Source organism: Vombatus ursinus, unplaced genomic scaffold, assembly GCF_900497805.2.
Source record: "Vombatus ursinus unplaced genomic scaffold, bare-nosed wombat genome assembly UNPS02011767.1, whole genome shotgun sequence".
In the NCBI taxonomy this organism is placed as follows: Eukaryota; Metazoa; Chordata; class Mammalia; order Diprotodontia; family Vombatidae; genus Vombatus; species Vombatus ursinus.
This window is the reverse complement of record NW_020951545.1, coordinates 1-15557: the sequence shown is the minus strand read 5'-3', so window position 1 is coordinate 15557 and position 15557 is coordinate 1. Positions and strand designations below refer to the sequence as shown.

Genomic DNA, 15557 nt, shown 5'->3' with positions numbered 1-15557 from the left:
TCTAATTTGTGTTATAATTAGGATATGGGACACCAAAACTGGGAGGATCTTTTGTAATGATTATAGAGTCTAGCCTTTTTTATCTCAAAGATCAGGATACTGAGGCCCAGACAGGAGAAATTACTTGTCCAAGAGAAGACAAATCATAAGAAATGTCAAAGTTAGTCTGTAGAACAAAAAGTAGTTTCCTAAAACCATAGCTTCTTTTTCTCTGGGTTTTGTAGCTATAGAAGTTTTTAACTCTAGTAACATTCATTGATCTACTTAAACAGAAAAGTTTAATTTTCTTTTTTTCAGAGGATATCTAGCCAGGAAGTGGATAGAAGTTACAAAGTGTGTGAATATAAAAAAAAAAAACACTTCTTCACAATTGTAGTTGTCCAAAAATGGAGTGGGTTGCTTTTGAGTGGAAGTGGGTTCCCCAGCCCCAGGGCTCTTTAAGCAAAGGCTGTGCTACTGTTTTGGTCAGAGATGTTCTAGAGGGGATTCTGGATTACTTACAGGTTGAACTAAAGGAAATGTTACTACCCTCCCAGTTTGGAAATGCTGCAATTTTGTGACTTTCTCTGGTAGGTTTGTTTTGTGTGGATTTAGAGCTTTTTGTTCACTTTGAGAGTTATTTATTTTGAGGGGAATTTCTGCATCAAGTCAGTTTCCTCTCCTTGTTTTTTTTAGGCCAGATCCTTCCAGAAAAGTGTTCCTGTGAAAGCATTTCCTGCTTTTCTTCAGACAGTAAGTAGACTAACAGACAGAGCCACAGTACTTATGGGCCTGGGTATATATGATCTTATATGTTTTAAAATTACTACAAATTTATGTCTGTAATGTTGGTTATTTTTGGTTTTTATTTTTCTTTGTTTTTGTAAGTTTTAAGAATGAAGATCCTCTTATGGCATATAAAGAAAGAAACAACTGTCTCCCTAAAGAATGTTTTAAAACATTACCAGCTCCTCCTTCTGTTTCCCAGCATTTGGTTCTAGGTTTTCTATAAGAAATTTTTAATACAATACACAGTTACATTCTAATTATTTCACAAATTGCTATGTTTTCAGACAAGCTATGTGTGAACTATGTACCATATGTTTATAGTACACATACAGATCATTAGTAAAATATAAAATAAGTGTAGAAATCTGTAATTTAAGTGTTGAATTATAGTATTCTATTGTGTTTGTTTGAATGGATATGCAGTGCATATTGATTGACGAAAGAAGTGGTATAGTAAATGCTGATAAGTCTTAAATACAGAAAGTCCTCAGCCTAAAGAAAAATCTTTTTATCAATGACATAGATGAAGACTACACTCTTTTGAAACTTGTAAGCAACACAGAGATGGAGGAGATAGCTGTTATGCTGGGAAATGGAATCAAGATTTAGTAAGATCTGTATTGATAGGTTGGAAAAATAGGATCAGTCTAATATAGGTGTTCTTAACCTGGGCTTCAAAGACCCTCAAGGAATTTAGTTAAATTTCAGAGGGTCCATTAATTTAGACAGTAAAAAAAATACATATTTATTATAATATAATTGATTTCTCTTATAATCCATGTATTTTGTATGTTTAAAAGCATTATTCTGAGAAAGCAGCCCAAGGTTTCATCAGATTTGTAAAGGTGGTCCATGACACAAAATGTTAAGAACTCCTGATCCAATAGGTAAATTCCATAGGAATAAATGTAAGGACTTATACTTAGATTTAGAAAATCAACTATATTTAATTACATTGTAGGTTAAGCTTGTTTAATACAGAAAAAAGACTGCAGATTTCACATATGATACTCTATCTTCTATCTCCAGGACTTTGTGTAGGTTTCATGGCTAGAAGGCATTTTGCTCTCCTCTCTGACTCTTAGAACCTCTTGTCTTATTCAAAGCTCAGCTCTTAACAACACCTTTTACATGAGACGTTTCCTGGTCCTTACAGCTGCTAGTCCCTCTCTTCCCTAATTAACTTAAATTAATTTTATATGTAATTATGTATATATGTATATACATGAATATTCATACATACATGCATACATACACACTGTGTATATGTAGATTGTAACTCCCTTGAGGGCAGGGACTGTTTCATTTTTATCTTTATATCCTAGTGCTTAGCATATGCTAGGAGCTTAATAAATGTTTGTTGATCAATTGATTGTGAATTAGTTATGTGAGATGACTTTCAGAAAATGTAGGCGGCATTAATAGAATTATTCGTGTCTGGAACCTGGGAGATAATTACCCGCTTCTGCTTTTCTCCTGATTTGACCACATCTAGAATATTTTGCTTTGTGTTAGACACTGTATTTTAAGAGGGATATTAATAAACTAGTATAGAAACTAGAGGAGGTACCAGTAAAGGCTGTGAAGGATATAGAAAGCATGTCCTATTTAGTAAATATTTGTTGAGCTTAATTTAACAGAGATTAAGATTACAGAGATTAAGTTTAAATTTAAGATTAAGAGATTACACAGCTAGTAAGTATCTGAGGCAGGATTTGAACTTAGGTCTCCAGACTCTAGGTTCAGTGCACTCTCCACTGAGCCACCTAGCAGTTTACATTCCTTTCATTCATTAATAACAACTCTTGATTTAAATTTAATTGATGTATTTTGTTTTTATATCACCTTCATTTTTGAATTTTAAAAAAATTCTTCTCTTGACTCTTGCCCAGACAGCCATCCCTTGTAACAAAATATTAAAAAGAAAGAAAAGCAGTTCAGCAAAACTAACTTTTCAGTTGAGTCTGACAATATATATACTATTCCACACTCTTGCAGTAAGGAATTGGAGGTACACTTTTTGTCTTTTCTTCGAAACCAAGCTCGTTCATCATGAATATACAGTAGTTAGTTTCACTTTTTTCTTTTTTTTTTTTCTATTAACATTGTAGTAGTCATTGTATATACTGTTTTCTTGGTTAGATTTACTTTATTTTGCATCAATTCATGTCTACCCATACTACTTTGAATTCTTCATAATCATAATTTCATATAGCATAATAATCTGTTACATTCATATACCACAATTAACAATTAAGCTCCTACTATGTGTAAAACCCTCCACTGAAATCCTGTTTTCTTATTGTGATGGGAAGATGGGTTCTTGAAGGCTATGTTAGTAAAATACAAACTCTGGAAAGTTTATTCATTTAGCTAGAAAAGCTAAGCAACAAATGGTTGTTCAGAGACCAGTCTAGTTAATTTTGGAAAGGTATATTACTAGAAGCTTAGCCATAACCCTCATTAAGTCAGCTATTAAAGTGTAGAGGGATTGTGAAGGAGGTACAAAATACTATACTATAATACAAAGTATAGTATGAAAATATAGCAAGCAATATAGAGTACTATGGGATTTCACAGGAAGACATCAGAGAGGAGGTAGCATTTAAAACTGGGTCTTGAAGGATAAGTGGGAATTCGATAGGCAAAGGTAGAGAGGAGAGTGCCCTCCAGGTAGAAGGACTGGCATGAACAAAGGCATGGAAACTGGAGGCTGTAGGGCATTTGGGGAATTGAATTCCCAGAATCTCAGAGTGGAAGAGACCTCAAAAATCATCTAGTCCAACTAGTAACTGAACAGATTAGTCTTCAGTAAAACCATTAACAAATAGTCATTCATTCTAGTCCAACTAGTAACCGAACAGATTAGTCTTCAGTAAAATCATTAACAAATAGTCATTCATTCTTGATGACCTTTGATGAGAAGAGATTCACTACTTCCTAAGGCAGAGACTATTCTGTTCTAATGATTTGGGGAGGAGGGGCACTATTCTAATGATTGAGAACTTTTTCCTTACATCAAGCCTAAATCTTTTCTGTTCTTCTCTGCACTGGCCCTAGAGTCAGAGGATGTGGGTTCAAATCCCATCTCTGACACTTAATGCCTGTGTCACCTTGTGAAGATCACTGAGCCTCACTTAGTTTCCTCATATGTAAGAGGAATTTGGATTAGCTGGCTTCTGAGATCTCTTCCAGTTATTTCTATGTGATCCTATGAATATCTGCTTATTGCACCTAGTTCTTCCTCTGAAACCAAACCAGAAGTCTAATACTACTTTCACATGACAACCTTTCAAATATTTGAAAACACCTATTATGTTTTGTACTCCCCACTTGACATCCTAAAATTTTCTCTTCATCAGTTGCTAACTTCAACAGATCTCCACGTGGCCTCTTTCCCAGTGCAGAGCAGTCCAGTGGGCCTGTAAGTGTTGGTTACGTGTAGGGGAGTAGTGAGAGGTGAGGCTGAAAAGGTAGATTGAGGCCAGATTATGGAAGGTCTCATTGATAAATTTGGAGAGGGCAATTTCAGTTGAATGAGGTCAGAAGCTCGAAAGGGTATAGAAGAGAGAGAGAGGAGTGAAAGTGGAGGCACTGAGTATAAAATGCTTTCTCAAGGGAGTTTTCCATAAAGGGAAGGAGACCTGTAGGATGATAACTAGCCAGCATGGTTGGATCATCTTATAGGTAGCAGAAAACGAACAAGTAAATAGGAAAAAAATTGAAGATCAGAGAGAGTGTGAGTGATGGGGTTGTAGGGTATGCAGTTTACTAGGAAAGTTAGGATAGAATGGGATCAAGGTCAATTGTAGACAGTTTTGTCATGGCAAGGAGAAGGGCTATTTCTTCATCAGAGAGCATAGTTAAAGGAGGAGATAGTAGAAGGAAAATTTTGAGTGGTAGGAGATGAAGAGGAGAGAGGAGGAATTCTTGGTAAATGGTCTAATTTTTTATTTATTTTATTTTATTGTAAAGTATGAGGCAAAGTCCTTGACTGAGAGGAGGGATGCTGTAGGAGGCTTGAGGAGAGACAAGGTTTGGAATAGCCACTGAGAATGGGGTAGTGAATCAGTTAGTGAGGAATAGAATGTTTGCCTTGTGAGATTAGATAATATAAATTTGTAGTGGGCCAATCAAGCTTAGATAATGGAAATTTTTAGAAGGCCCAGTTAGCATGGCTTTGTGATTTCTTATAGCTCTGTTGAGCATCAAGTGATTAAGAGCAAAGAAGTGGCTTGTGGGAATAATCTACTATTGGCTTGACAGGATTGCAATGAGGGGGCAAGGGAATCATGAGGCTGAAGAACAATGTAGTTGGTTCCCCCAGAGGCTGAGATAGGGAAGTGGGTAGAAGCCTCTGGCAGTGGCAAGTGGAGAACGGGGAACAAAGGTGGTCTATATAGGTACTGGAGTGAGTGTAAGTGACTGGGAGCAATAAACAGTGAGTCCAGCTACAGTACCAATTGATTGGAGAGAAGTTCATTGAGGGAGGCACGAGATTACTCTTCAAAATCCTCCCTTGAGGTTTAGCCCCATGCCAAATGTAGATGTGCTCCATGAAAGCCCAAGGAAACCTGCTTAGAGCAGGCAGAAGGATCACATGTAGGTATCGGACCAATGTCAGGAGATCCTAAAAAAAGCCCTGGGGACAGCAGCCAAGCTGGAGAGCATCTTGGATTAGGGCCCTTCTGGGATGGGAGACAGGCAGTGACGTCTCCATTCTCTCCCAGTTATTGGACAGGAGAAAACCTGGCAACTTAGGGGGAGGGGGCAAGGCTCCTGAGTGTCCCAGTGTGCCCCGAAGTACGTGAGAGGCCAGAGCTGACAGCAGCCCCTGGCTCAGGGCTGGGCAGGAAGGAGCCAGCAGGGGGCATAGGGGCCTCCAGTATGCTTGTATGAAGGAGGATTTTTTTTTATTTGTTTTAGACTTTTACTTATCTTTTTAAATTTTTTTGTTTAATATTTTGTTTTTCCCCAGTTACATATAAAAACAATCTTTAACATTAGTTTTTAAAATTTTGAGTTCCAGATTCTCTCCCTTCCTCCCTAACACCCCACCCCCATCCTCCTCATTGAGAAGCAATTCGATATAGGTCATTCATGTGTAGTCATGCAAAACATTTCCATAACAGTCATGTTGTGAAAGAAAACATACACCGAAAAGAAAAGAAAAACCTCAAGAAAAATAACGAAAACAAAAAAAAGTATGCTTCAATATGTATTCAGACACCATCAGTTCTTCCTCTGGGCATGGATAGCATTTTTCATCATGAGTCCTTCAGAGTTGTCTTGGATCATTATGTTAATGAGAATAGCTAAGTTCCATAGCTGATCGTCTTACAATATTGCTGTTATTTGTACACAGTACATTTCACTTTGCACCAGCTCATGTAAGTCTTTCCAGGTTTTCTGAGAGCATCCTGCTCATCATTTCTCATAGCCCAATAGTATTCTGTCGTGATCACATACTGTAGCTTGTTCACCATTCCCCAATTGATGGGCGTGAATGAGTCTTTTAGCAGGAGTGGAGGCTAGGTAGACTAGGGATAGGGATCAGGACTAGACCTATGATTTCATTGGGAACTCCCAGAAGAACAAACTCCTACTACTGATGCAGGTTAGCATTTTCCCTGCAACTTCTAGTTTTAGAAAATTGTTTAGAACCCTGAGTGATTGACTTGACAGGGTCTCTCAGTCAGGATTTGGCACAGACAGGACTTCAGTCCAAGCCTTCCTAGCGCTGAGGCCAGCTCAGTGTCCACTACACCAGACTGCCTTTCATATCATAAAGTAAAGTTATTTAAGTCATCTGTGTTCTTGCTGGGCGAATAAAATACAGTGTGTGAAGAACTGATCTAAGAGCCAAGAAGACCTGGGTTGTAGTCCTGCCTCTGACATATCCTGGCAGCGTGACCCTAGACAAGTGCCCTAAGCAGCTCTCAAAGACTTTTAAGTTTCAGAGAAGGTGTTGACTTGTATCAGTAAAAGGAGTTTCTTCATGTAGAAGTTCCCTATTCCAAAGAAATCATGGATCTAGCTCCTATCCCTATCCGACTTTATGATAGAGAAAATCTGAGCCATCTTTCATCATAATCTGTTCTGCCAACTTTTTTCGTTGACATAATTGACCTTCAGATTTCATTGACCTTCATCTCACATTTTTTCCCATGACTGACATTTTTCCTTTATTGTTTTTCATATACTCTAGCATAATTTAGTTATAACAATGAGGTCAGACAGCTACTGTGTAGTTACGTTGGCATTCACATCTTAGCTGATTATTTCATTAAGAGGAACTCCGTAAATTGTAAACAAAAAAGTATTTTTGTTAAATTCAAGTTTGCTCTAACTATAGTACTTCAAAATATCCATGAATTAATCATTGTGGGTGCTTTTTCCATCAACAAAGATCAGAACCCCTTTATACCTTAGATAGTTTCATGAATTGCTGTGGCAAAAAAATTCATCTAGTGGCCAGCCTACTGGTGATGAGTATCTTTTGTTAAATTATTTGTATAAGTGGAGTATTCCTGAAGTAGAAAATAATCTCCTTGAGTGCAGGGAATTTTTGTTGTTGTTTTTGGCTTGTATACCCAAGTACCTACTTTGGTGTCATGCACACAGTAGACATTTAATAAAAGAAAAACATATAACTGGTGTTATTTTTACATTAAAAATTTTTTTTATTAATATAGTATTTCAGAGCAAAGGGTCATATAAGGTTCTTTTACCATGGAAACAGTTTTTATCATCATCACTTGCATTATATAGTGCTTTAGGGTTTGCAAAGTGTTTTACATATAGTGCTAACCTTGTGAATTAGATGTTATTATTCCCATTTTACAGATAAGGAGACTAAGGCTGAGAAAGGTTAAAGGATTTGCCCAGGGTGATCCAACTGTTAAGTGTATGAGGCAGGCTTTCAGTTTAGGTCATCCTGATGCCAGGTCCAGCACTATGTCCACATCACCTATCTGTCAATTATAATAATCATTGTAATTTCTCTCAAGTTTCTTTCACATGATTAATGTTTTTAATGTTGTACTAACTAAACTCTTTTCTCCATTTTCAGGTTGCTTTAGAGGACTATTTAGAAAAAATTCAAAGAGTGGATTTTGATGTGTTCCACCCTCGATTACAGCAGAAGAATACATTATTAGCATTGCATCTCTATATTCAGTCTTGGAAAAAAAGATATTAAAATCATTTTATAGTACTGAGATGGCTCATTATTTCCTTGATAATTCAGAAAGATTTAAATGCTGTTTAAACATTCCATAGCACCTATTAGTCATCTTTTTGCAAAAAATTTAATTTAGGGACTGCTAGGTGGCTCTGTGGATAGAGCTCTGGCCTTGGAGTCAGGAGGACCTGAGTTCAAATCTAGCCTTAGACACTTAACACTTACTAGCTGTGTGACCCTGGGCAAGTCACTTAACCCTGATCGCCTCACCAAAAAGCCAAAAAAAAAAAATTTAATTTTAATATGAATCACAGTGGGGGAAAAACTGGAGAGAACCTATAACCTATAGGTTATAACTCTGTAGAACAGCATCACTCATGGCATGAGGCTCCCACAAAATGTTCATGCTTCTGATGAAAGAGCACCTTTTGTTGAGTGTCAGTCAGAGCACAGTCTAGTCTTGCACCCTCACAGATGAGGAAGGGTCTCAGTGAAGTTGCAGCTAGCAAAACTACAAACTGAGGATGCCTCATCCTGCCGTGTGAGGATTGGTTGAAGGGATTTAAATATATTCAGCTGTCTTCAAATATTTGAAGGCTGTTATTTTGAAGAGAGATTAGATTTCTGCGTGGCCACCAGGTGCAGAAACAGTGGGCACAGGTGGTAGATTTCAGTTTGAAGGAAGGACTGTTTTCCTAGTCATTTGGAGCCATCGCAAAGTGGAAGGAGCTGCTTTGGGTGGTAGTGGGCTTTGCCCTTTTTGGAGGTTTTTAAGTTTCAGCTGGACAGATTTTCACTTGGATGGTTGTAGAGGGGATCCCTACATAAATATAGACCTGATTAACATAGATGGACTCTGAAATCCCTTCTGACTCAGAGATTCTGTGATCTGACCAGGAAAGGGAGGGGGCTAGTCATGTAGCAAGGATGTGAGACAACAGACATCTCAAGTGCTTCGTTGCTTTAAGTAGCCCTAATACACCAAAAGAAGCAGAGGAAGGCAGTCTTAACCCTATAACTGGGTCCTCTGAGCAGTGGTCTCAAACTCAAGTAGAAATGGGGCCCACTAATCCATACATAAAGATCACTGCAGGTTACATATTGACTTTGTTTCAAAATGTATTATCTTTGTGTTTTTTTTTATTTCATTAAATATTTCCCAATTACATTTTAATCTGGTTTGGGCTACATTCAGAAGTGTTATGGGCCAGACACCTGTGCTCTGAAGGATTTGCAGAAGGACATGGACAAGAATCACACAGGATAGGAAGACTTGGCGAGATCTCTTAGTGGGGGGAGTACTCAAGCACTCAGTCACTCAAATACTACAAGTCGGTACTGGAATGAGTGACTTTGGAACTCCTAATTCCTAATCAAATATCCCTACTCTGATACCAAACATTCTTTGAATATTTGGAAAAATTATTCTTGTTAAATTATAAAAGACATCATAAATACTGTCTTAAGGCCGTAAAATCAATGGTTAAGTTAAAGAGTGCATGGTCTGATGCCTTGCATAAAGTTGGTACTTAGAGTTTGTGACTCTGAGGCAAAAGCATCTCTACGTACTTTTCAACTACAAACCTCATCTTTTCTTTGCTAACAAAAGACCTGTATGGCAGTGATACTCAGATCTTTTCTCTGAAGCCTCAAAGCCTCATTCTCAATAACCTTTTCAAAAGCCTTGTGAAGTAAGTTAGAAATAGGCTTTATACTCATTTTTCATGAGTAAGAAAACATTGCTTCTTTTGGTTTTTCTGAACACAAACTTGATGTTTTGAACTCATAATTATTCATGACAACATTGTATACTAGGGAAACAGATAGACTATTAATTGTGTTTTATAGGAATAATGATTTAAAAGTTTATCTTATGAAATCATTCTCAACTATAAAAGCAACATACCTTTTTTTTTTTTTAAGGCAATTGGGGTTAAGTGACTTGCCCAGGGTCACACAGCTAGTAAGTGTCAAGTGTTTGGTCTGAGGCTGGATTTGAACTCAGGTCTTCCTGACTCCAGGGCCGATGCTGTATCCACTGCACCACCTAGCTGCCCCGCAGATACCTTTTTCTTGATCATCATCAATCTGTAATCTCAGAAAAATAGGTCAGTGCTGCCACAGCCTGATAAATGTTGAAGAAACTGCATTCATAACATTTGAACTGATAGAATTGCCTAGTGCATCATTCTGGCTGCCAACAGAAATGTAGCAGCACATATACACAGGTGTTTGTATACACACATGCACATATATATACATGCACACATGTATACACACATATGTTTATACACATTAATACATAGACACATTTATCTGCTATCTATATACACGTATCATTTTATGACTTACAATGTCCTTTGATATATTTAAAAATAATAATAGCTAACATTTATATAGTACCTGTTTGGTGCCAGACACTGTGCTAAGCACTTTACGTATGTTTTTTCATTCCTCATGATAACCCCAGGAGGTAGGTGCTATTGTTATCCCCATTTTACATATGAGGAAACTGAGGCTAACAGTGACTTGCCTAGGGTCACACTGCAAAGAAGTATCTAAGGCTGGATTTGAACGGGGGTCTTCTGACTCTAGGCCCAGCAGCACTCTAACCATTGTGCCACCTAGTTGCCTTAGAGAATTCTTTTTTTTTTTTTACTTTTTTTAGGCAATTGGGGTTAAGTGACTTGCCCAAGGTCACACAGCTATTAAGTGTCAAGTGTTTGGTCTGAGGCTGGATTTGAACTCAGGTCCTTCTGACTTCAGGGCTGGTGCTCTATCCACTGTGCCACCTAGCTGCCCCACCTTAGAGAATTCTCAATGAATCCTTACAGCAAGTCCTGTGATACGGATTTGAAAATGTTATTAACTCCATTTTGCAAATTAAGCAGCTGATGTTCAGTGAAGTCAAGAGGCTTGACCAGAATTATACACTAATAAATAACAGAGCTAGAATTTGACCTTAGCTCTAGTGTCAGTCACTACGCATTTATGAAGTGCCTCCTATGTGCCGGGCAGTGCTCTTTTCACTACAAAAACTCTAAATAAAATAAATATATTTTATAATATATGAAACTATATAAAACTCTATATAAAAACCCTCTATAAAACAACTGCTAGACTAAATTTTCTTTAAAAAGTGTCCTTGCGACTTAATTGGTCTAAGGGACTAAGGCTTGAACCATTGAAGTACCCTGTGCAAGAGAAGTGAAGGCTTATCCCTCTTATTGATACATGCTTCTGTGCTAGCATGATCAACAAAAGAAGCTGTGTCCAGCTGAATTGAAGCTGTGTCCTTGCTGGATAACCTTTCCATGCTATGTGTAAGTGAACTTTTGGAAGTTGGATGGTGTCTGAACGTATTACATTATTTCAGTAACATACCTATACTACCAGACCAGCCTGAGATGGGCTTAGTCTCCTTAAAACAAGGAAGTGTAAACACATTTATACTAATTACAACTATAAATTTCATTTTATTTTTGTGACCACAATATCTATGTGGCAGTGATACTTAGAATCTTTTTTTTAAAGCCCCAAACTACTGGAAAAACTCTTAAAAGTCCACAAAATTCTCTGAGGTATGTTAGAGGTTATTTTATTAATTGTGGGCAGGTGGGAAAGCTAGAAATTAGAAAGCCTGAAGACTAGATTGGATTTATACCAGGAAGGCATGGTTGACTTAGGAAAACTATAGGCTTAGCAGACCACATTAATAACCTGAAACAATAAAAATCACAGTATTATATCAATAAATGCAGAAATAATTTTAATAACACCTATTTCTATTTTAAAATTCAGGAGTAAATGTGTGATATATGCAATAAATAAGTGATAATATATGTGATAAATAGTATCTATAATAGGGCTTCTTAACCTTTTTTGGATCATGGACCACTTTAGCTGTCTGTTGAAGTCTGTGGACCCCTCAGACTAATGTGTGTTTGTGTGTGTGTGTGTGTGTGTGTGTGTGTGTGTGTGTGTGTGTTTTTAAATTCATAATTGAAGGAAATGCTTAATTGGTGATTTTTTTTTTCTCATCCAAATTTCTGAACCCCTTAGGAGTCTTTGGCCCTCAGGAAACCCTGATAGAATCAAAAATCATCATTATATGTAATGGAGAAAAGTTATAGGCCTTTTTAGTATGATCCAAGGTAAAGCAAAGATGTCCATATGCATCACATTTATTTGGTATGTTGCTAGAAATGCTAGCTATAGCAACAGATAAAAATAAATTGAGAGAATAAGCATAGGCAAAAGGAAACAAAAATATTGGGGTTTTTTGTAGATGATGTGATAGTTTACTTAGAGAATCCTAGAGATTCAACTGAAAATAATTGAAATAATTTCAGCAAAGTAGCAGGACATTAAGCTACTCAAATCATCAGCTTCTCTATATATTGCCGACACAACCCAACAGAAAGATATAGAGAAATATCATTCTAATTAGTTACGGAATGCATAATATATTTGGGAACCCACCATAGTAGGCATACTTAAGGATTTTAGGAATACAACTATAAAACATTATAGAAAAAGATCCAAATAATTGAACGGTATTAATTGTTTATGTTTGGGCTGAAACAATAGGCCAAAAATGATAATATTACCTAAAAATCACATAATGCCATAGCAACAAACTCCTTATTGGTTATAGAGCTAGGGAAAAAATAAAATTCATCTGGAGGAACAAAAGTTCAAAAGTCTTAAGGGAAATAATGAAAAAAGGGAAAAGAAGAGGGCATACCAATCATCTAAAACTATACTACAAAGCAATAATCAGTAAAACTATTTGGTACAGGTTAAAAAAACAAAAGTTTGAACAGATTAAAAACACAAGATAGTTTTCAATATACCCAAAGATTCCAATTCCTGAAATAAGGATTAACTAGTAACCAAAAACTTAAGAAAACTAGATAATAGTCTGGCAGAAATTAGGTATCATATATCTAAGTAAACTCCAAACGGATTCGTGACCTAGATTGAAAAGTCACATTGTAAGCAAATTAAAAGGGGAATCAGAAAAAGTACCTTTAACAGCTGACTAGAGGAAGAGTTAAACTAGGGAAAGAGGATCACAGGGGGTAAAATGGACAATTTTGAATCATAAAAAGCTTTTGCACAAACAAAACCAATGTAGCTAAAATCAGAAGGGAAACAACTGGGGAAAAAAGCCTTTGTAGGAAGCTACTCTGGTAAAGATTTGATATCCAAGATATATGAAAAACTTTTTCAAATACAAAAGGACAAGAGCTGTTCCCCAATGATTTTTCAAGAATATTAACAGCAATTCTCAAAAGAAAAAAAAGTACACTTTCAACAATTAGATTTTAGAGTTCTCTAAATCACTAATAATAAGTGAAATGTAAATTAAAGTAACTGAAGTTCTACCTCATCCTTATTAGTTATATTGGTAAAGATTACAAAAAGGGAAAATGGCGACTGTTGGAAGGATTGTGGGAAAACAGGAATTCTTAATACTGCTAATTGATATAAAGGAGCCTATTTAGTGCACTATATGGATGATATTCTTTGTAGTCATGCCAATTTAGAAGTCCTTAAGCAGATACTCCAAGAAACAGTATCTATTTTGACAAAGGGCTTCAGATAGCGCCAGAGAAAATGCAAAAACAACCTCCCTTTCAATATCTGGGATTTCAGCTTGACTTGGAGGAAGTCTCTTTACAACCTCCTGAGCTTAGACAAGACAAGGTACAAACTTTAAATGATTTCCAAAAATTGATAGGAGACATTCAATGGATACAACCAAAGATAGGCATTACTAATGAGGAGATGCAACCCTTATATTCTATCTTAAAAGGGGATCCTCGCTTAAATTCTCCTAGAAAATGGACCCCTGAGGCTGAACAAAGCTTAAAACAAATCATTAGGAAGTTAGGAAATCACACTTATCGGGTATCTCCACAGAAGGAGATTGAAGCCACATTGATAATGGCTCAGCAACATCCACACATTATACTTCACCAAGAAGAAAACATTATAGAATGGTTATACAGCAAAACCAGTAATAAAAGAGCTTTAACTAGTTATCTAGAAGAAGCCTCTATGTTGGCTAAAAAGGCACTTCTTCGCATTTTACATCTTAGTGGACAGAAAGGCACTTTGTGGGTCCCTGTTACAAAAGAAAGACTTGAGACCCTTTTATATTGTGATGTCAATTGGACTGTGTTATTGAATCTAGGTAATATTCAAGCAGGACAAAAATACTTCTTTGCAAAATGGTTTAATAACTGGCAATGGATATTTCCCAAGATTGTCAGGAATACACCTGTTGATGGCTATAATGTCTATACTGATGCTACTAAAGAAAAGAAAGCTGCTATATATTGTCCTGACTTAGACATTCATACAGTTATACAGACTCCATATACTTCCACTCAAAAGAATGAGCTATATGCTCTTCTACATGCTTGCAGAATACCTCAACCTATTAACATTATTACAGACAGTCATTATGCTGCTGGTGTGCTTTCTCACATTGAAACAGCATATATTAAACCTGAAGGCTCACCAATAACAGAATTGTTTTATGAACTTCAATCATGCATCAGATCAAGACAACATCCTCTGTATGTAATGCATGTAAGATCCCATACAGATGGATTAGGTCCCATATTTTCAGGGAATAATATTGTGGATTCTATGCTTATAGGCAATTGTCAAGAAGCACAACAAGGACATGGTAAGTATCATATGTCAGCCAGGTCTCTACTTCGCCTTTATGGCATAACCAGAGAACAAGCCAGAGATATGGTGAAAAGGTGCACTCAATGTGTCCTTTTCAATTCACCATCACTTCGCTCTGGTATCAATCCTAGAGGACTTTTTCCTAATTCTCTATGGTAAATGGATGTTACACATATTCCACCATTGGGGAAACATAAATTCCTCCATGTTACTGTGGATACATTTTCAGGATTTTGTATAGCTACTCCTCAAACAGGAGAAACTGTTAGACATGTTATTAATCACCCTATCATGCTTTTGCTATAATTGGCCCACCATGTGCGATAAAAACTGACAATGGGCCTGCTTATACTGCCAAACAATTACAAGCCTTTTTTCTAGAGTTTGGCATACAGCACATATGTGGTATTCCTTATAACCCAACTGGTCAAGCCATTGTTGAACAAATGAATCAAACCATCAAAACTTTCTTTCAAAAACAAAAAGGGGGAGCTGAGCGAATATCCCCTCAAAGACAGATTAATAAAATCTTGTATACTATAAATTATTTGAAATTTGATGGTAATGACCTTACCCCTGCTATGAAATTCTTTTTACCTCACAATTCACCTACCTTGACTCATGATGGCCCAACAATATACACAGATAAAAAGAAATTGGTCCTGTGGAAAAATCCCAATAATGAATGGGTAGGACCTTTTAGGGTACTAACCTGGGGACCAGGGTATGCTTGTATCTCAACAGGTGAAGGAGCTAAGTGGGTGCCAACAAAAACTCTCAAGATTGTCCCTACTCGGGAGACACCCCAGGAAGAAAAAGAGGAGACCCAGCAAGAGGAAAAGGAGACGAAGGACAATGCAGACCTGTATGAAGTTGCTTCTCCTACTAAGCCTGTCAA

The 15557-nt window shown here is 36.8% G+C and overlaps 1 protein-coding gene across 3 annotated transcripts in view; it reads left to right on the top strand.

Annotated features, from left to right (window-relative positions):
• The window catches only part of NDUFAF6 (NADH:ubiquinone oxidoreductase complex assembly factor 6), a 42089-nt gene extending 34105 nt beyond the window's left edge, over positions 1-7984 (top strand). For all 3 annotated transcript variants that reach the window (XM_027856948.1, XM_027856949.1, XM_027856950.1), the window contains 2 exons: positions 676-732; positions 7841-7984. In XM_027856948.1, the coding sequence (XP_027712749.1) occupies positions 676-732; positions 7841-7969 (186 nt within the window). In that variant the 3' untranslated portion in view covers positions 7970-7984. The remainder of the gene's footprint in view (positions 1-675; positions 733-7840) is intronic.
• Positions 7985-15557: the final 7573 nt, after the last annotated feature.